Here is a 20,756-nt window from a genome sequence, read left to right as displayed (position 1 = left end):
TGTCATCATCAGGATGAGCTTGACTCTGAGATCTCTTTCGTCGATGCTTTGACTATGGTAAAGAAACAGCACTGAGCCTCGCTAACAGAGACCTCCATCATACTGTTGCAAAACAAAGACCTTGTTCACAGGCATCAGCTCTGAGCAGATAGTGACCTTTATATAATCTGAAACTGAGTGTGAATATGATTTACACATGTAGACGATATAGAGATCATTGGAACGGTGCAGTAACTGCTGAAGCTGATTTGGTGAACAAGCAGAGTGTGTGGGTCTGGTTACTGTGTTGATGGTGGCTTTGAGTACCATTTGTTGTAGTGAGTGTCATATGTAAGAAGTGTGTGTATACTGTAGATAGTGAGCTGTTGGGTTGCCTTGGTTACAGGGTGTGGTGTCTCTCTCTCGGATCCCGCCGATCTCAGGGGGCTCTCTACGGGACTTGCTGGGCTCTCTCATTCTGTCTATTGTAGGTGGGACCAACCCTCTTTCCCCTGCCTGCTCCCACCTTTCTTTCTCTGTTTCACTCTGTACCTGACCATGTTTTTCCACCTGAATGCKCTGAAAGGCACTGTATTTGAGACACCGCTCAAATCGAGGGCACTCATTTGCTAAAACTGCAATCAGTCCACTTCCTGGTTCCTGTCCAATCATCACTACAGGCATGTTTTAGGCACAGCAGACAATGTCCTGTCCCCCCCACCACCACGTCTTCACAGAATCCTGATGACTCTAAAGTTGAACTTTGGCCCAGGCGTCATCAAAGATGGACCTCACTGTGTTTACATAACTACCCTGTTAGGGTACAACAGTAACAATCCAACATGTCACTTCAACCAGTCAATCCTGCTATGGGTACTGGGTAGATGTACAAAGTATACACAGTACATACAGTATAATGGTCAGTTGTGGCTGTGTCGTAGGTTGTAAGAGTTAGTCATGTATATAAAGTCCATGGAAAACACAGACATGTCCATTGTGAATGGAAGTCATAGGCATTGACATTTATGCCCAAACATTTAKCTTTTTTTAAAGCTYCATGATTTAACAATCTCCATGCAGACCAGTTTGACTGCTCAAACAGAGGATGTGTGTCACAAACCCAGGCATCTCCATAGCATCACATCACACAGCTTCTCCGGCCCATTCTCACACATTACACCTGTTTGCATGTTAATGACAACAGAGTTTTTTAAAGATCAAAGGTTATGATCCTGGATGTGTGGAACCTCACCTGTGTGTCTCTCACCCTTCCTGTGCTGCAGGTGGAGGATGAGCTCAACTCTCCAGTAGTAGTGTTTAGGTTCTCCCAGGAGACCAGTGCAGGTGAGTGTTTAACACTACTCTTCCTGTTCTAACACATTTTCCTCAACTAACCAGGAACTCTTACTCAGCTGCATCCAACTTACTTTAGATGCAATGTGGGCATTCAAATGATGTAATAATGCATTCAAATGAGTATCATGTAAATGTACTATGTGTTTGAATTTGGCATGTTATATGTAATAGGTCATAATGCTATGCCCTCTTCCCTCTACTCAGAATCCAGTGGTGGTTCTGTGGAGGGCTACTTTGCTGGAGAGAGAGAAGTGCTAGATTCCCTCAACAGATGGGTGAGCATTTGTTTACATGTGTAATGGGTGAGACAATGTTGGTTGCTTGGTTGGTTGGTTGATTGATTGTGTCTGCCTGTAGCTGTGTGAGCGGTTGGCACAGCTGGTGCCCGCCAGCGGGGTAGACATAGTGGAGTTGGAGGACGAGGGCACCTGTGTCCGCTTCACCCCTCTTATGACCGCCGCAGGTAACACACACACACACACACACACCTGTAGGACAGACACGCATCATAAAGAAAGGCACACACTCACCTGTAAAATAAACATTCACATGTAAGACACACACTCACCTGTTAGACATACCATAATTTGTATTACACACACTCACCTGTACAGTTAATGAAGAACACCTGATCATCYTCAGTCAGGCACAACTCTCCTTTTGTTGACCCTGTAGCTGTTGACCTCTGAACTCTGCCCTCTGACCTGTTCCCTCCCAGCCCTGGGGACCCAGAGGTGTGACGTGGATCTGCTGGTGGAGCGGTTGACTGAGCTGGTTCCTGTGCTGAACTGTACGCTGCGTCTCAGACTGGACTTCAGAGAGGAGGTGTACCGCCACTCTGCCCTCAGTTACATAGAGGACCTCAGCTGGCCTGGCCTGGGAGCCGTCAGGTAGGAATATACTGTTATTCATTCCGTATTTGTATCATTAGTAGCTGTGTAATTACCATTTTACCATGCCATTTCATAGTAAAAACGTGGTCATTTCTGTACAGTAAAATGTGTGTAATTTGTGTAAAGCAATGTGACTTGTCCACAAAATGATTGTGTGTATCCACTCAGGTATGAGCCGAGGATTGAGGAGCTGAACGACAGTAAGAGACAGTTGGAGGTGGAGAAGATCAACAGTGAGCTGCTGGTGAAACTAGGGGATCTGGATGCAGACCTCATCTTCTCCACCGGTCAGTACTGTGCTTGTCCACAGCACAGAGCTTCTTTTATCACATCTGAAACTCAAGGTTTCATTCTTCCCCTCAATTCAAGGAATGATTCAGACCTGGTTCTGATTCTGCCTGCTTTACCTCTTAACTTCTCTCCCTCCATCCTCAGGCCTGGAGTTCGGACCCGAGAAGGACTGCATATTTATTGGCATGGCAACGGAGGACCTAGACGTTGCAGAGCTAGTGGATACGATAGCCGCCCTGGGGAGGGACATAGAGGAAAACGGCAGGGTAACGCTATCTCCTTCTACTCTGTTTACCTACAGTCTGTCACTTCCTCCAACATGGCTGGTACTTCCAGATTATATAGATTTTTGATGATAACATATAATAAAGAATCTATGCAATACTACAATCCTATTGCATTGATTGAGTTGTAAATGACTATTTTCTTCTGTCCCATCTTTGTCACTAGCTATTAGAGAACATGACAGAGGTGGTGAGGAAAGGCATCCAGGAGGCAGAGCTCCAGCTCCAGAAAGACAACCAGGACAAACTCATGGAGGAGGTGTGTGTGTGCTTTTTGTATGTGTATGACATTAATAATGTTGTATACATGACATTTTATGGACTGATTTGTATTAAAAAATTGCACCATCTCTCTCTCTCTCTCTCTCTCTCTCAGGGTGTGTTGAGACAGATTCCTCTGGTCGGCTCCGTGTTGAACTGGTTCTCTCCGTTCCAGAGCACTGTGAAGGGCAGAACCTTTAACCTGGCTGCAGGTACACAACTGTGTGTGTGTGCCTGCTCCTAGGTTGCTCCTGTACATCTGCATTCCGATGGTATATTAAGTGACTGTTTCCCTAGGTTCCCTGGACTCCACAGAGCCCATCTACTCCATGAAGGCCCAGACAGGTGGGCTGGCGTCGCCAGAAACCCCTACCTCCTCTGCCAAGAGACTGCCAGGTATGGTCTCACAGATCTATAGATGGGATATTCTTGTTCTTTCGCAGTCATTCTCTTTTAAAATCAAGGGACATATTTTATTTATAAAAATACTGGAAATCTTAGACTACTATTCTCTGATTCCTCCTCCACGTGCAGGACAGAGGCTGTTCCGGCGCGAGGGTGCAGGGGGCTCTGACTCCCACAGTGAGACAAGCTCCGTGGGCCAGGCTGAGGATCTCTCCAGGGAGAGGTTCCCACAACCCACCACACCCAACCCACCTTCCCCTGTCCCAGACGAGGCGGTTTCCGTGGCCCTGAGAGTCCAGAGACCCCCCAGGTGCTGGCTGAACCCGAGCCCACGCAGGAAACGGCGAGGTGGGTACACAGGAAGGGAAGAGGAGGAGAGACGGCCTGAGGGACAGGAGTTTCACCAGTGGAGGAGACGGGCAGATAGGACAGCCACCAGGGCAGGGTTATTTGAAACCAGCTCTGAAAGGTTCCAGGCCAGTCCAGCAGGTGTTGCAGAGCAGGGATTRATTCCATTCTCAAATAATTCTCCCTTGCATCTTTTCTTGACAACTGTCTCCTTATAGATCTAAAGGGACTGGAAACTTTGATGAGAGATAATTAGACAGCTACGGCTTCACTTAGCCTACCAGAAGGGTAGGGAGTGCTTTTGGCATTTTATCTCTACTTTATTCTTTCTTTCCAGTCCCTTGATGACTGGGAGAGGTCAAGGACAACGGGAAGGAACCAGGATTTCAGAATGGAATCCAGCCTTAGTCTCTAGGGTTGTGTCTGAGGACTCAATCATTGTGGGTTAATAAYTAACTATGTAGGAGTAGGACCTAAGAACTCTGGTCAAGCAGGAACTACACCTGAGGCAGGGAGTCAAAGGTGAAGGGTCGTCTGAGGACTTCCTGGTTCATGGCCTCCACTCTACTTCAGTCGGTCTCGTCATGGCCCGGAGGTAAAACAGCTTATATGCAAGCCAAGTAACGTGTGACTAACACTGGAAATAAAACAATTTTAGTTTGTATGTAATGTATGCACACCTATTTCTATCCACTCAATCACCATCATGATCAGTAAAACCAGATCTATATAGAGGGAAATGTAGTAGAAAAATGAAAGCATACTGTGATATGAATTGAACGAGAGAATACTCACATCCACCCGCTTCTGATCTTTAAACACACCCACAGTATATGTGCACTACCCCAATAGACCGTCCATGGTTTGTCAAACACCCTCCTGTTAATTTTTGCACATACTTGGGTCTGATTGGTGTATGTTTAGTTTTTTTTTACAATATAAATGTATGTTTTTAATAATCTGACCAATGGGGCTACATTTTCCTTACAAGCAAAGTCTTGCTTAACATGCATTCTGAGGAAATTTCCTTTGCCAAAAAATATAGTGGCTGTAAGTTATGTTGACGTTTCCTGTGAGAAAGACATACTGTAGCCTAGTAGCTATTATAATGCCTAGACTGATGATAGCATATTTGCAGGTTAAAGGATTTGGTTTCAATGCAGGGTTGTTTAAAAATATATATATATTCCATTTGTTCTGTCCATTATTACTGCACTACCTTATTTAATGTTGCACATAGTCATTACATTTTTTTAATTCTCAAAATAAGTCTATAATTTGTTGCAATAACTACTTTGATGAATTATGATTCCTGACTTGAAATGACACAACAATATTTCCGTCCTGCTTCCATTACACTCTCTTTGATTTCACATACCTTTTCTCTAAGCCCTTTGTCAAGGATCCAGTTTTATGTTCCTTCCATACCATTAACTTCTCTCTRTTGAAGACATCTAGAGAATTTAACTATTCTCGACCTACAGCTCTAAGGGGGTTTACGACATGTTTTGTACACAGTTGTAATTATTGAAATGATAGGGGTTATATTCTCGTTGTCCAATCATATTTCTGCTATGTAGTCATAAAATTTGGGAGAACTTTAATGACCTAGGGTGTCAGTAGACTACTGACATTKCAATGACTTTCAAATGTGATGAATCATTTGCTTATAAAACTGCTTTTGTATCCACTGTACAACACTGTGCCGTTAGACATTTTTATATCCAAAGCAGACAGAATGGAATGAGCTTATACTTTAAAGTTTTTCTTAACTTAGGATGTGCACTTAACTTGAAAATACAACCGTAARTGTTGTCTTCTGAATTGATACTATAAAGATGATCTTGGTTCACTGATATAATTTCCATTTGTTGTATATCTGTTTAATGTCGTAAGGCTTTGTTATTATGTCTTTATCGCCTTTATTGAGGACATTGTTTTCATATTCATTAAACATGTAAGTACATGTTACTTTTTATTCTGCTCCTAATCAGCAATTCTGGTGCAATATTCTACTCATAGCAAAGGAGAAAAATAACTGATATTTAATGTTGAACTGGGAGTGTTATTTTTGATACACCATTAATTTAGTTTTCTGAAGTGAAAATATTTAATAGATTCATGTTTTAAGGACATAGGTGGTTGAAGTACTTACTGCACTAATCTCATTGAAGTTCAATGCCTGTTTCTCAAAGATGTCTGAAAAAACACTGGTCAAATGTAATTTCATGGGATGGAAAGAGGGATGTATTGAAGAATCCAATCAGCTTTATTAAAACATGATATAAAACACTTGTGTCATCAATCAATTGCAGGGACTCTTGAATTTACAAGTCAAAGGTGTTAATCAAATTGTTAACTTGGTAACTATCAGTAATTCCACAGTCAACATCACTGAAATCCTGATTTAGTACCAATGTCAGGTTGATGTGTTTCTCCCCGTCAGAAATAACCAATGGAATCAGTATGGGGAATTAAAGAACCCAAATACACACTGCAATGCTCAAACTTTTTCCTCAATGTTATTAAGCCCTGCCTTCGTTGATGCACTGTTTTGTGCTGCTGGACATTTTGCTAGACAGTGTCTGATTTCTGATTTCCATCTATGAACAGTAACTCAGTAAACACGTTAATTGTTGCGTTTATGTCAATGGGAATGAAAATGAACTAAACTTGCATATGTTTACTTATGTGAAATGGACTGCAATGCCATTAGATACCCACTGTCTGTCAATAGATAAGGCCTACACTGTGGAAAGAACTCAACTCAGACAGGCCTATACAAAAATATCCAATGATAATTTGTTTCAGATGCACTTCCTGGATTTTTGTGCGAGATGTTAATTTGAGGTAATGAAATTGACGTTTAAACGGGATACGTGTGTTCTGTAAATAATTATTTTCAGTGTTCAGACTGGCCTTTGAGCATCTCGTGCAACGTTTGCCGAATCGGAACTAAAAAATGTTGAACCTGCAAGATGGGTCAGCAACGTTGACGTAAAACGTGTGCTTTCCGTGTGTATGGAAATGTCGTTTTCTCGCTTCCTCCATAACGTTCTACCGAATAACGGCGACACCTGCAATGCACAGCATCTCCCAGTATGCAACTGGTTGTCGCTCCCATCGGTTGGGGAGAGTCAGCAGCACACGAGGACTTGCTGGGAGTGCTGAGTCGAATCTTGCTTTCGCGTATCCCTTTACCGAGAGAAACCGGCTATTTTATTTCAAGTAAATCGAACACATATTAGACATTAGACAGGGGAAGTTTGATTAGTTTTATCGGGTGACCTCAACAACTTGTTAATAATAGGGGCGGACACTAGCCAGTTCAGCAACTGCGTAACGCAAGTATTTATCCACAGTACTGAACATCTAGCAAAGACCCACGATGGACCCGAGAGACGCTGCCCCTGATTCCTGGGAACAAGAGGATGATGTTGAGGCCCCGGTTGACGGGAAACTCGATTCCGAATTCGCCGCCCTCAACGTGAATGCCAAACCGTTTGTCCCCAACATAAATGCCGTCGAATTTGTCCCGTCCTTCTTTCAGAAAGGCCCCTCGGAAGATCCTGATTCCGGTGGTAAGTTCGTGGTCACTCGCGTTTGGCTAGATGGTTAGCTAGCTTGTTTGCAAGTTAACTTAGTTTGCTAGCTAACAAGCTCCACAACCCACATGCGTCTACACTTTAGAGACCGCGTAAAGTAGCTAGTTAACGTTGAAGGCGAGCATTAGTTACCAAATTAACGGTATTTAGTTAGCAACTGAACGTTAGTTTGTTAGTTAGCTGTAACGTTAGCTGTATTCGGTAGTTGATGGYTTGTTAATGGCTTGTTTGTAACTAATATTTTCGTTAGGGTTTAGTTAACTATAGTAACGTTATGTTTCTAACCACTACTTACTAGCTAGTTGCCGGTTAGCTAACTTAGCTTYCTTTTAGCCAACTGTCGCCGACAGTGTCTATAGTTACATACGTTAGCTAATATTAACCATATGTGAGGTTTTGGACATTCGAGGTTTTAGTTAAGTTAGGTAAAGTAGCAAACGTTATCATTTTACCAAATCTTAGTTACTGGCATAACTAAGTTTAACGTTAGTTAGCCTATCCTATGTCAGTCGTGTGACAATTGTGTACCTAACGTTGGTAAGACAAACGGTCCCACATTTTTTTTTACTGTCTACGTGGGCAATGTAGTCAGAAATGGCTAGCTAAGACGTTCTTGGCCAATTGTGCTTTTTTTTTTGTCTATACCCTTCCCACAATGTAAGTTAGGATTTCAAGCTATGTACCCAACTAGCTACTGTAGATAGATAACTAGTAATTATTTGAACGGGTACAACCTTGCCCCTTATAAAGGGCAAAATCTGTCTCTTATACACATCTAGATGTGTATAAGAGACAGCTTTACATACGGTCCATAAGTGGAAGACAAACTTGTGAACAAAGTGTCCCATTTGAGCAGACCAAGAAAGCAGAAATAACTAGTCAGAGCCATTCATAGATGTTTCTCTTTTACGTTTTGATGTAATGAAAATGAGCTGTGGCATGTTTTGGTCAGTTCTGTCTTTTGACAAATCCAATATGGAGGGGAATATGTAAGGTTCTTTGTCTTGAAACATAAATTACCATCCTTTCTAGAAAAGCTCTTAGGTTGTGGTGGTTATGCATTCTCTATTAGGCAATACTAACTTGTAAGTCATGAGGGGATTCAAATCGAGCTATTTTCCCAGTCTGATATTTTTGACCTACGGCCATTTTCTTATCCTTTAACCTCAGCTTACCTGTTAGCCTGTACAGGCGTGTTCGGCAGGTTTTCTGCTGTTGATGGACATCACCAATGTGTGTTTATACTAAAGATATTCAACCGCTCTTGAGGAAAATGTCAGCCCAGTAAAAGTATAGTAAACATCAAGCTGTTGGTGGGTTGTTGCGTATAGATGGGTTAGCTGACAATGTCACAAGTGGTTGACGCTTCAATGGGGCAGAAGTCGGATGTTGTGATTCTGGATGGCCAGATGGCTACCAACAATGACAAGAAACTGCCATGTGGGGAATCGTGACTACTGTCAGCCAGTTTCATCTTGTTCTTGAGACCATGTCTTGTGTTTAGGTGTTTTAACTGATTCCATATTAACTGAAATTTGCTAGCTAACCAAGAACTGTAACAATGTATTTGAGATCACAGGTGCTGATTTTGCACACAAAAAACGACGAAAGTTGAAGAAATATAGTTTACATGTTGTCAACAATCTAAGCCAACCCGTATGTTTTGCCCCATAGTTGTGCAGGCTTTGGTTGTTGCTAAACAAACAACCTGTCTATAGTACATATTGCGAACCAGTTAACTGGGGGAACTGGTGTTGCAGTTTGTTGGCCTCATAAGAACTGTATTAGTTGTGACCATTGTGGTAGACTGGAAGAGCGCTGGTCGGTAGATTTCACACCAATCCCACCTTACGTTTTATTTGATGAAAAATGTCTGATGAAAGAAGCGTTAATGTGAATACGCTCTACCTCTCTCTTTTTTTAGCGGACGTTGAACCAGTTGTTGCCACCATGGAGGTCGCAGAAACTGCAGGTATGTATACGTGTGTGTTTTACACCTGTGGTCATTTTGCTCTGTTCAGCATTATCCATGAATAGCTTAGCTAGCCTCACAATCTATGGGCCCAGCCTCTGGCCTCTAACAAAGTCCTCCGTAAATCCAGTCAACCCACTGTTGACTGGTTTTACAACGTCCACCAAAGCAACTGTCACTGGTATGAATCACTAATTCATGTTTGTGGGCCTCAGTCTTCTCAATTAGCAGTCACAAAGTTCTGACATGTATCTAGTACAGCTTCTAGAACACATGTTTTGTGCACATTCATTGTTGCCATGGAAGCGTTCTGTATGTCAGCTATTTTTGACCGCTGTGTGTCCCTTCTAGTCTAATTATGTGTAGATGACCGCCAATTGACTAGCTAATGTCTTGTTACATTATATTTAGACAAGAACCCACCCTCTCTATTATAAGTACAAATTAAGGTGTGTTGTAATGCCAGTGAATTCTGTGAGGGTGCTGTACTGTGTCATAATAAACAGATTGATGCTGACTCGCTTTGGTGCAGACAAAGACCAAACTTGATGTCTGGTGTGGCAACTTGGTGCCTTATTCCATTTAGAGTGGCTGCAGTTCCTAATTTTCTGCGAAACGGAAGTTTTGGACTAGAGATATTTATGCGCATGTGCAGGATCCGCTGCGTGCTTTCCCCTCCGAGTCCTTTGAGCTACTGCTCGGTGCTTGCTCACTCCGTGACTCCGCTGCCACTTGTTCGAAGAAACGCTGTTCTTTGTCTGTTGTAACAGTAATCAAAGCGAACATAACCACGACGCAACAGGCAATTTCTTTTTCATGGGGGGGTTGTTAGGCAAGCTGTATGTACACAGCCTATCAACAAAGCAAGACTCAGACAGGCAGTCAATAGTACGGGTGTAACGGTACAAACATTCGTACTGAGCCGTTTGGTACAGGGACCTTGGTTCATTCCGCACTGTGAACCTGAATGAATACATAAATACTCAAATCAAAATGCTAGGCCTGCGCTGCGTTGTATGCCTCAAGTAAGTCAAAGTTGGAAAAAACATTTTGGGCTATCCCGTTAACAACTAGAGCTTATGCGCACATTGTAATCAAAACTCAAATCTTATTTGGCGCATTTCAATCTGTTCTTTTGTGAGGCGCAGCCGGGAACTAGTTCTGTACGATTGTGGGTGGTGTGTTTGAAAAACCAGGACGATTCTCCGTTGTTTAAATCTCCAGTTTGGAAACCTTTTTGCTTCCCAGAAGATTACAGCGGCAATGAACAGAGTATGTCGCCACTGATCAACAAAAATGCCTATACAACTGCCAATGCCTCAAACATGACACATTTAAGTCGACTTCACCCCAGTGGCGCAAGATGGAAATGCAAAACAATAACTGTCTCCCCTCTGCATTCAAGCAACCCTTTCCAGCTGATTCTGCCACATAAATTACAAGAGCGATAGCTATGTTTTATAGCTGCAGATATTTGCGCCCATTCTCATTTGTTGAGAAGAATAGGGGGTTTCATCACCTCGTGAAAGTGCTCAAGCCACGTTATGAACTTTGCCCTCTCGCACCTGTTTCAGCAAAAAGGTGTTAGTCCCCCCTCTATGTAAGCAAGCTAAAGAGGAAATTGTCAATTAATTGACCAATGCACCCTGTGTGGACCACCAGGGCTACAGAGCTACTTCACTGTGACAGCCCATCACTTTACCCTGGAGTGGGAAATGAGAACTACTGTGCTACATACGCGCCTCACTCGAGTCACACGTGCGCATATTTTTCTTTGTAAGAAAACATTATAGCATAGGCCTACACAATGTCTGAGTCATGTTTACATATTGATTTTACACACTTTGCACTTTTATTTTATTGTTGATGGGTAGTCGTGTGTTTTCATTTAAGAAAATTCAAAGTGTTTTTATTCCTTATTGTGCTCTCATCTGGTATTATGACTCATGATCATATATGGAATTGGTAACTGTTGGTATTTCATTTTCCGCTTTACCGAACCATGACCCCAAAACTGCCATACCCACCTACCTAACTGGGTTTGGTGAACCGTTACAACCCTTGTCAACAGCGATTTTAATATGCAAACGTTGGCTATTGGGAGGCAGTGTTCTTTATCAGTAAATATGTCGGCATAAATCGAAAGATTTCATCACAAACGCTGATTGTTTTTGCGCCAATGCAAAGTGCAGACTACATCTTGCTTGTGCTATAGCAATATCTGTTACAACAGACAGAGCCTTCATATATACACTGCTCAAAAAAATAAAGGGAACACTAAAATAACACATCCTAGATCTGAATGAATGAAATATTCTTATTAAATACTTTTTTCTTTACATAGTTGAATGTGCTAACATACAAAAGCTCACAAATTATCAATGGAAATCAAATTTATCAACCCATGGAGGTCTGGATTTGGAGTCACACTCAAAATTAAAGTGGAAAACCACACTACAGGCTGATCCAACTTTGATGTAATGTCCTTTAAAACAAGTCAAAATGAGGCTCAGTAGTGTGTGTGGCCTCCACGTGCCTGTATGACCTCCCTACAACGCCTGGGCATGCTCCTGATGAGGGGGCGGATGGTCTCCTGAGGGATCTCCTGTCTTGCATTAGGAGGAACCCAGAGCCAACCGCCCCAGCATATGGTCTCACAAGGGGTCTGAGGATCTCATCTCGGTACCTAATGGCAGTCAGGCTACCTCTGGCGAGCACATGGAGAGCTGTGGCGGCCCCCCAAAGAAATGCCACCCCACACCATGACTGACCCACCGCCAAACGGTCATGCTGGAGGATGTTGCAGGCAGCAGAACGTTCTCCACAGCGTCTCCAGACTCTGTCACGTGCTCAGTGTGAACCTGCTTTCATCTGTGAAGAGCCAGTGGCGAATTTGCCACTCTTGGTGTTCTCTTGGCAAATGCCAAACGTCCTGCACGGTGTTGGGCTGTAAGCACAACCCCCACCTGTGGATGTCGAGGCCCTCATACCACCCTCAGGAGTCTGTTCTGACCGTTTGAGCAGACACATGCACATTTGTGGCCTGCTGGAGGTCATTTTGCAGGGCTCTGGCAGTGCTCCTCCTTGCACAAAGGCGGGGGTAGCGGTCCTGCTGCTGGGTTGTTGCCCTCCTACGGCCTCCTCCACGTCTCCTGATGTACCGGGTCTGTCTCCTGGTAGCGCCTCCATGCTCTGGACACTCCGCTATCAGACACATCAAACCTTCTTGCCACAGCTCGCCTTGATGTGCCATCCTGATGAGCTGTACTACCTGAGCCACTTTTGTGGTTTTAGACTCCGTCTCATGCTACCACTAGAGTGAAAGCACCGCCAGACATTCAAAAGTGACCAAAACATTCAGCCAGCGAAGCATAGAACTAGAGAAGTGGTCTGTGGTCACCACCTGCAGAACCACTCCTTTATTGGGGGTGTCTTGCTAATTGCCTCTAATTTCCACCTGTTGTCTATTCCATTTGCACAACAGCATGTGAAATTTATTGTCAATCGGTGTTGCTTCCTAAGTGGACAGTTTGATTTCACAGAAGTGTGATTGACTTGGAGTTACATTGTGTTGTTTAAGTGTTCCCTTTATTTTTTTGAGCAGTGTATTGGAATGTTCGTTTCAATCAGCTTTCCAGAACTGAGGCAGATAGACGGGCTACATGTCAATCAAATGGTTGAGGGTTCAGTAAAGTGTGAGTGAAGCATAGTTTATTTCACTTTTGTATATTATCCACTTCACTTACTTTAGCAATGTTAACATATGTTTCCCATGCCAATAAAGCCCATTGAATTGAGTAAAGAGAGACTTGAACGTGCATGTGTGTGAATTACCATGGCCGTTCAAATAATTACCGTGAAATAACATGCGCAGAACATGATTCGGCTCATTCGTTTTGAGAAGTTAGCGGCGGGGCTGGAAACTCTGTATTTGTAGCCTCTGCCTATTCCATTTTCCACTTTACCCCAAATTGTGCACTCAACCTCATGGTGAAGTATAATTAAAGTTTTACCGATGAAACGTCTGCATATACCAACCATTGGATCTCAATCAGTTTCATGGGGATTTTCATTTAGATCTTGAGTTCTACAGTTTGGAAGTAGCCTGCAGTTGTCTAAAATGATGAACAGTAACCAGGTTTCCATCCATTTTTTATGCTAGTAAAGTACGTCGGATAAAAAATGTAGTGACAAGCCTGATGGGAGTAAAAAATGTGGGGAACTTTCAAAATGTCGACAAAACTAGCTACGCTAGACAATGTGGGATCTTTTTTTTGGTTTAAAACCTTTCTGCACTCCCCATCCCGGATCCGGGATTTTTGTCATCAAAAACCCTGACTAGCATAGCGTAGCCTAGCGCCAGAGGTAAATCATAAAATATAATTTCATGAAATCACAAGTGCAATATTGCAAAACACAGCTTAGCCTTTTGTTAATCCATCTGTCGTCTCAGATTTTGAAATTATGCTTTACAGCGAAAGCAATACTTGCATTTGTGTAAATGTATCGATCGCTCTACAAAACAATACGAACCGCTAGCGCCAGGTAACTCGGTAACAAAAACCAGCAAAGCAATCAAATTAATCGTTTACCTTTGATCTTCGGTTGGTTTCACTCACGAGACTCCCAGTTAGACAGCAAATGTTCCTTTTGTTCCATAAAGATATGTTTTATATCCAAATACCTCCGTTTGTTTGATGCGTCATGACGAGGAATCCACCGGAAAAAGCGTTCGCGACAACGCCGGGGAAAAATCCCAAATTATATCCATAATGTCCACATATACATGTCAAACGTTGTTTTTGATCCAACTTCATTGTGTTTTTCACATCTATTCGATAATAAATCAACCGGGACAGTTGGCTTTTCACGAGGAGCGAGAGAAACAATGGCTACCTTTCAGAATTGCGCAAAAATCACCCGGAGAGCCCCCACCTGTCCACTTACCCAATGTGCTCTTGCAGGCTCATCCTTCAAAAGGCCTGAAACTACGTCTAAAGGCTGTTGACACCTTAGGGAAGACATAGAAAAATAGGTCTTATTGATGTGACTTCACATATGCGATAGGAAGGCATTGGAACACAGAGCTCTCAAAAAGAGTGCCACTTCCTGTTTGGAATTTTCTCAGGTTTTCGCCTGCAATATTAGTTCTGTTTAACTCAGACAAAATTCTTACAGTTTTGGAAACTTCAGAGTGTTTTCTATCCTAATCTGACTATTATATGCATATTCTAGTTTCGGGTGCTGAGAAATGGGCAGTTTAAAATGGGTACGCATTTTTTGCCAAAAGTTAAAATTGCGCCCCCTAGTTAGAAGTTAACTGAATTATATGAAATGTCTGTGGAAACACTTGTGTGCAAATATTGATATAATAACCATCAAACTTTGAGTCAGTCGATGACATGTTTGGTCCTCCCACTACGACTCGTTGTGAAAGCATGCGGTTTAGGCCTATTCGGCTACAGATGAAATAAATTATGAACTTCACAGGGTGGTGAGCTTGATGCTCCTTTCCTATAAATATTGAGGGTCTTATTCTGGTGACATGATGATCGATGCTTGGATGCCGTTTTGACAAATTTAAAATGATCTCTCTTTTTTGTCTAAAAAATAATAATATCAGGTAGGCTATATGTGCTCTTTAGTCAAAATCATGCAGATAGCGCTGTTGGCTAGAGCGCGCCTGCCAATTCCAGAGTTGGCACACGCTATATAACGCACATTTTTTGTGTGAGAAACCCATCKGTTGAAAATGTGAAGGAAACACATTTAACTTGAACCGCAAAGGGTATCTTTATGTGCACTCATCACGCACAGCCTTATATCTGCAACGGGTACCTTTGATGGAAACACATCTCTGGTGGGGAAATGCGCATGTTGGTTTTTATACAGATTTGAGAATGTTAGCGTGAACCTGTGGTCAATTGGATGGTAACCGAGCCAGTGAGTGAAGTTTAGAGCAGATGGTGTTAAGAAGCTGTAGCATAGCCTACCTGTGTGTTTAGTTTAAATCAAAGCACTTATTTTGAGTTTTGTACAAGAGTAACATTATACATGTTATTATGTTGAAGACTATCTTTATGTGATCTAGCAGACATTGATTCAGCTTTGATCTAACTTTATTGATTGAGCACCATTCGTCTGAGTAGAGCAGAGACTGTGGGTAAAGTAGAGAATCCGACACATGTGCAGAAGCTTTGGAACCTTTCGCTGTTGGGAAGAGGGGTCCAGAATGATCCCCAGCCACTCCATTCAATTAGTCTGACTTTCTGTGACTGGCAAAATGACTTCAGCCTTCCTTACTGTTGAGGTCTTACATAATTTACATTAGGCTAAAAGTTATGAATGTGCAGGATGGAAGAAAGGCTTGAAGTCCAGCCAAACATGTCCGGGCCCAGGCTGCATTGGAGCACTCACTGACCTCTAACCCATATTCTACTGCAAGTGTTTCCTGGTCCTGGGGAACCAAAGGGGTAGACATCTTAGTTTTCCCCCTAGCATTACATACCTGATTCTGCTAATCAACTAATTTAACCTTTGATTAAGTGGAATCAGGTGTGTAGTACTGAGTTAACTAAATGTGCACCGCTTTGGGTCCTCAGGACCAGGATTAAACACTACGGATTTCACTGTCTCATAGTTGGAATGATGAGCTATGCTCTCCGAGTGTCAGCATGGTCTGTCTTCACTACTACGGTCTTTAAAGCCTATAGGGTGCTGAATGGTTACACTATTTCAGGTGTTAAACGGCCTTTTCTAGAAATCAAAAGAAGGGAAATTGTATCAATGTTATTGGAACGAACTCTGACCTTAAGCTCTAATGTTCTGTAGATTTTGCATTCTGTAGCTTTAGCTGTAAAATCTTGTCAAAACTGATGCCAGAAGTTTAGCTGTAGTAACCATTGACAAGCTTCGTAGAACAATACCCTCATGTCTAATTAATATGCTCTAACTGTACTGTATGAGTACTCTGCATCATTGCCAGCCTGTAGTGTAGCCCTAGTTGTTAGGTTTTCCCCTTTGAATATTACATCTTATGGCAAACTAATTACATGTATTTTATCTATCTAAACTAAAACATTTGTAGAGAAACTTAATTGACCAAATTCTTAGCTACGGTGGTAGGCTTTTTCACATCAGACCTGAGACCAGAGGAATCTATTTTCAAACTTAAATCATGATTACTTATTCCACACCACTAATGCTCTGTTCGGTTTGTCCCTGGTCAGCCCCGGTGGAGAACGGCGACTCTGAAATGACCACAGAGGAGACATGGGACCTGAAAGGGGTGGAGCCCAATGAGGAAGAACCAGGAGGAGGGCCTGGTGGCGACGGGGGACCAATAGTTGTTGAGGAGATTCTGGAGGAGGAAGTCCTAGAGGAGGAGGAAGAAGACTTACCAATCATGCCTAAAGTGGTCGCCCTCCCACCAGACGCGCCCAAGAAGGAACATGTGAACGTGGTGTTCATCGGGCATGTTGGTGAGTGGGGGCACATCTGCTGCTTTCTTCCTCTTTTTCATGGCAATTGCAGTAGTTTCACCTACTATCACTTAGGTGTGTGGGTGATCTGCTGCTTTCTTCCTCTTTTTCATGGCAATTGCAGTGGTTTCACCTACTATCACTTAGGTGTGTGGATCATCTCGGCGTTGCTCTGTTATTTCTTGGGGTTTCATTTGATCCAATAAAACATGTTTATTGGCAGCCCTATATAACATCCATGGTGTATTGTTGTCACTGTCACACCTGGATTGCTGATTGGGGGGTCTGTCAAAGAAGCAAATCTAGGGGAAACGATGCTATTGCCTTAATAGGAAACAGTGGAAAACCAGGCAATGTTTTGTATTTATTTTTCATTTAATCAGCCCTGTTACAAGGCTAGACAGCACAGGCCATTTTTATCTGCTCTCACCACTCCCTGTTGTCTCATCTCTCCCCAGATGCTGGCAAGTCTACCATCGGAGGTCAAATCATGTGAGTATCTCTCTTTCTGTTGTGGTTATGATTCATTCAGTCCAATGGGGCTTTTAACACCTGTTGCATTTCTCACCACCCCTCTACTCTTTGCTCCTTCCCCCTCTTTCTTCATCACTCCCTCTGGTTATCCCCTTCCTCACTGGTAGGTATTTAACAGGCATGGTGGAGAAGAGAACTCTGGAGAAGTATGAAAGAGAAGCCAAGGAGAAGAACAGGGAAACCTGGTGAGTTACACTCTGCTTTTTACCAGGGTCTACTGCAAAAAGTATATGAAATGGCATGACTAAAGCCTGTCAGTATAACAAGGGTTTAATCCCCCCACTTCCTCTTTCTGCCAGGTACCTCTCCTGGGCTCTGGACACTAACCAGGAGGAGCGAGACAAGGGGAAGACTGTGGAGGTGGGCAGAGCGTACTTTGAAACTGAGAAAAAGCACTTTACCATCCTGGATGCGCCAGGCCACAAAAGCTTTGTGCCCAATATGATCGGAGGAGCGTCGCAAGCTGACCTGGCTGTGCTGGTGAGTCCATAGTGTCATGCTGTTTTTCAAGGTGTGTGGGGGGGGGGCTGCAAATACCAAAATATCCAGTTGAGAGACAAAGATCTCTTGAAATGGTAAATATAAAAATTATAAAAATAACGATTTGAAATTAAGAAGGGACCATGATAAATATTTGTTTACCTGATCGTAAAATACATTATTTTGAAATCTACACAGCAATGTCATGGTTCCTTGAATGATTTTCAATGTGTATTTCTCCTGCCTAGGTGATCTCAGCCAGGAAGGGAGAGTTTGAYACGGGCTTTGAGAAGGGTGGACAGACACGGGAGCACGCCATGTTGGCCAAAACGGCGGGGGTGAAGCATCTGATCATCCTCGTCAACAAAATGGACGACCCTACAGTGAACTGGAGCCTCGAGAGGTGCGCAGTTACCACTTAGAGCACAGAAATCACATCAGGCTACAGGAAACTGGTACTCATGAGTGCTTGCTCCAGTTTCCATAAACATGAAAACACCCATTACAGACAAGATGATATAGGGATGGTCAAAGCCTAGGGTGGAATCCTTTGTTGATGTAGGGTCTTTGTAGAACCTTAACGGAAATCATGCTTACATTGACATCATTTCAGGATTTGCTTGAGAGTTTAACATTTATTCTCATGCATCTGAAATCCAGCTCAACCCACATTTTTTTTGTTGTTTAACCTGAAACCTCAGGTACGAAGAATGCAAGGAAAAACTAGTGCCATTTTTGAAGAAGGTTGGCTTCAACCCCAAGAAAGACATTCACTTCATGCCCTGCTCCGGCCTCACAGGAGCCAACCTCAAGGAGCCTGTTGAGTCGTGCACTTGGTATACGTGAGTATCACCAGCTTTTACACTGCTGTTCCTGGGCTGTGTTCACTAGGTACGAAACGGAAGAAAACAGTCCAAAATGGAGAGGTACTATCTGTTCTTGTCCAGTAAGAAACGCTTCTTCCTTCTCTGTTAACGAAGCCACACCAAAGGTACTATAACGTTCCAGTGTGAATGGATTGAATATTCTCCTGCCGCTACTGTCCTGACCTGTTTATCTCCTCTCTGTCTGTCTTCCAGGGGGTTACCATTCATTCCACATCTGGACAGTTTGCCAAACTTAAACAGAGTGAGCGACGGACCAGTCAGATTACCCATCGTAGACAAATACAAGGTGAAGACGACCACATTATGAAACCTTCATATTTTTATTCTATTGCCATAAATATGGCTACCAACTCATTATATTTAAGTGTTTATTTAGGTATGGTTGTCCTTTACATGACAGTATTTTGATGGTCAACAACTGTAGTGAGCCATGTCATTCATACTGCCCACATCAGCAGCTACACTGTACATGTAACATCCTATTTCCTGGTAATAAAAAGCCTATTAAACCACACTAGTTTTTAAGCCTCTCACACAACTGGAGAAGACCTTCTTCTGACTTGGGTTACTTAATCTGGCCTCTTTCTACTGTTGTTCCCCACCCTATAGGACATGGGTACTGTCATCCTGGGGAAACTGGAGTCAGGGTCCATCAGTAAAGCACAGCAGCTTGTCATGATGCCAAACAGGGTAAGACATTCTCCAGCAGCCTMCCATGGAACATCCAARGCCCATCAGAGCATTAGAGCTATAGCTAATCCTAGCMAATGTGGTGGCAAGTATCTTAAGKCAGAGTTGTTTAGTCATAGGTKTTTTTTTCTCCTATTTTCCATTTCACTCTGTGCCACACGGTATCTCCCTCTGTTGTTGTTTTTTACCATAAAGGTGTTCGCTCCATCTCTTATTATGAAAGTGTGTTAATGGCTGCGTATCCCTTCCTCCTTCCATCCCTCCCTGTAGCACACAGTGGAGGTGTTGAGCCTGCTGAGTGATGACGTGGAGACAGACGATGCTTCTCCTGGAGAGAACCTGAAGCTGAGACTGAAGGGCATCGAGGAGGAGGAGATCCTGCCAGGCTTCATCCTCTGTAACGCTGAGAACCTCTGCCACTCTGGACGCACCTTTGGGTAGCCTAGCATTGAGGCCAGTAAAGAAAGGTCTCTCATCAAGCTGACTACTTGAAAAATGGCGATTTGCCCTTGAGCAAGGCACTTAACCCTGATTACTTATGTAAGTCGCTCTGGATAGAGCTTCTGTTGAATGATGAAAGTGTATATGTAAAATGTTAGTAGTCCCTAAATGGCCATGCTGGAAGGGAACAATGGTTTAAATGTAGTCCAAACTGAAACCAAGTTAAAGTAGGGTGGTGATACTATGTATTTTATGATATACCGGTATTGATGCAGGGATCAAACGGTTTGGTTTTACTTTACCTTCTATACCGTATTTGAATGTTTGGTTTGTTAAATGCCTTGTAATGTCAATTTTTCTAGGTTTACTTCGCTACTTGAGTCATCACTCTCGCTCTTTTCTCCATGTGCACTTTCCACACACGACCTAGCCACGCCCCCTGTCACTCAAGGAGCGCATTTAATGTTCCTCAACCAGGAGACACTTGCGTTGAGTCTGCATGGTCAATGCAGCACATGTAACAATGTTGATGACAACAATGCTGTTTTCACTTTGCTTCTTAATATATAAATCCACTAGCGTTCTATACTGACACTAATCGTGTGTTTCTTACTTCAGCAAACGGCTAGTTTGTCTTTTCTTAGCAAGTTGCCCTAAATCTATGAGACGCTATTGTTAGCCCACTAATGCGAATAGCTAGCTAGCTAATAATGTACTGAGTAAGAGCAAACGTAGCTAGCTAATACAGCCTGATAATACCAGTGATGGTGTAGACCTAAATCAGCATGTTTGTGCAACAGTATCTTCTAAATCAGAGGAAATGCAAAACAAGAATAGTAGATACATGAA

The 20,756-nt window shown here is 42.8% G+C and overlaps 2 protein-coding genes across 2 annotated transcripts in view; both read left to right on the top strand.

Moving 5' to 3' along the window:
* LOC112075541 (pyridoxal-dependent decarboxylase domain-containing protein 1) overlaps positions 1 to 5,672 on the top strand; it is a 15,079-nt gene extending 9,407 nt beyond the window's left edge. The window contains 11 exon segments of the mRNA XM_070440949.1: positions 363 to 466; positions 1,263 to 1,323; positions 1,540 to 1,610; positions 1,693 to 1,798; positions 2,054 to 2,225; positions 2,397 to 2,515; positions 2,664 to 2,785; positions 2,970 to 3,062; positions 3,180 to 3,276; positions 3,362 to 3,460; positions 3,599 to 5,672. Coding sequence (XP_070297050.1) covers positions 363 to 466; positions 1,263 to 1,323; positions 1,540 to 1,610; positions 1,693 to 1,798; positions 2,054 to 2,225; positions 2,397 to 2,515; positions 2,664 to 2,785; positions 2,970 to 3,062; positions 3,180 to 3,276; positions 3,362 to 3,460; positions 3,599 to 4,035 — 1,481 coding nt within the window. The 3' untranslated portion in view covers positions 4,036 to 5,672.
* A 1,272-nt stretch (positions 5,673 to 6,944) lies between these two features.
* LOC112075540 (eukaryotic peptide chain release factor GTP-binding subunit ERF3A) lies at positions 6,945 to 19,907 on the top strand. The gene is made up of 11 exons (XM_024142527.2): positions 6,945 to 7,398; positions 9,347 to 9,394; positions 16,624 to 16,875; positions 17,334 to 17,367; positions 17,517 to 17,594; positions 17,709 to 17,889; positions 18,138 to 18,292; positions 18,591 to 18,731; positions 18,969 to 19,062; positions 19,386 to 19,466; positions 19,737 to 19,907. The coding sequence occupies exons 1-11, from the start codon at positions 7,206 to 7,208 to the stop codon at positions 19,905 to 19,907; spliced, it is 1,428 nt and encodes a 475-aa protein (XP_023998295.1). The 5' UTR covers positions 6,945 to 7,205.
* Positions 19,908 to 20,756: the final 849 nt, after the last annotated feature.

This window comes from Salvelinus sp. IW2-2015, unplaced genomic scaffold (assembly GCF_002910315.2).
Source record: "Salvelinus sp. IW2-2015 unplaced genomic scaffold, ASM291031v2 Un_scaffold3228, whole genome shotgun sequence".
NCBI lineage: Eukaryota > Metazoa > Chordata > Actinopteri > Salmoniformes > Salmonidae > Salvelinus > Salvelinus sp. IW2-2015.
Note: the sequence above shows the minus strand (reverse complement) of the source record. Positions and strands in the feature narration are given on the sequence as shown.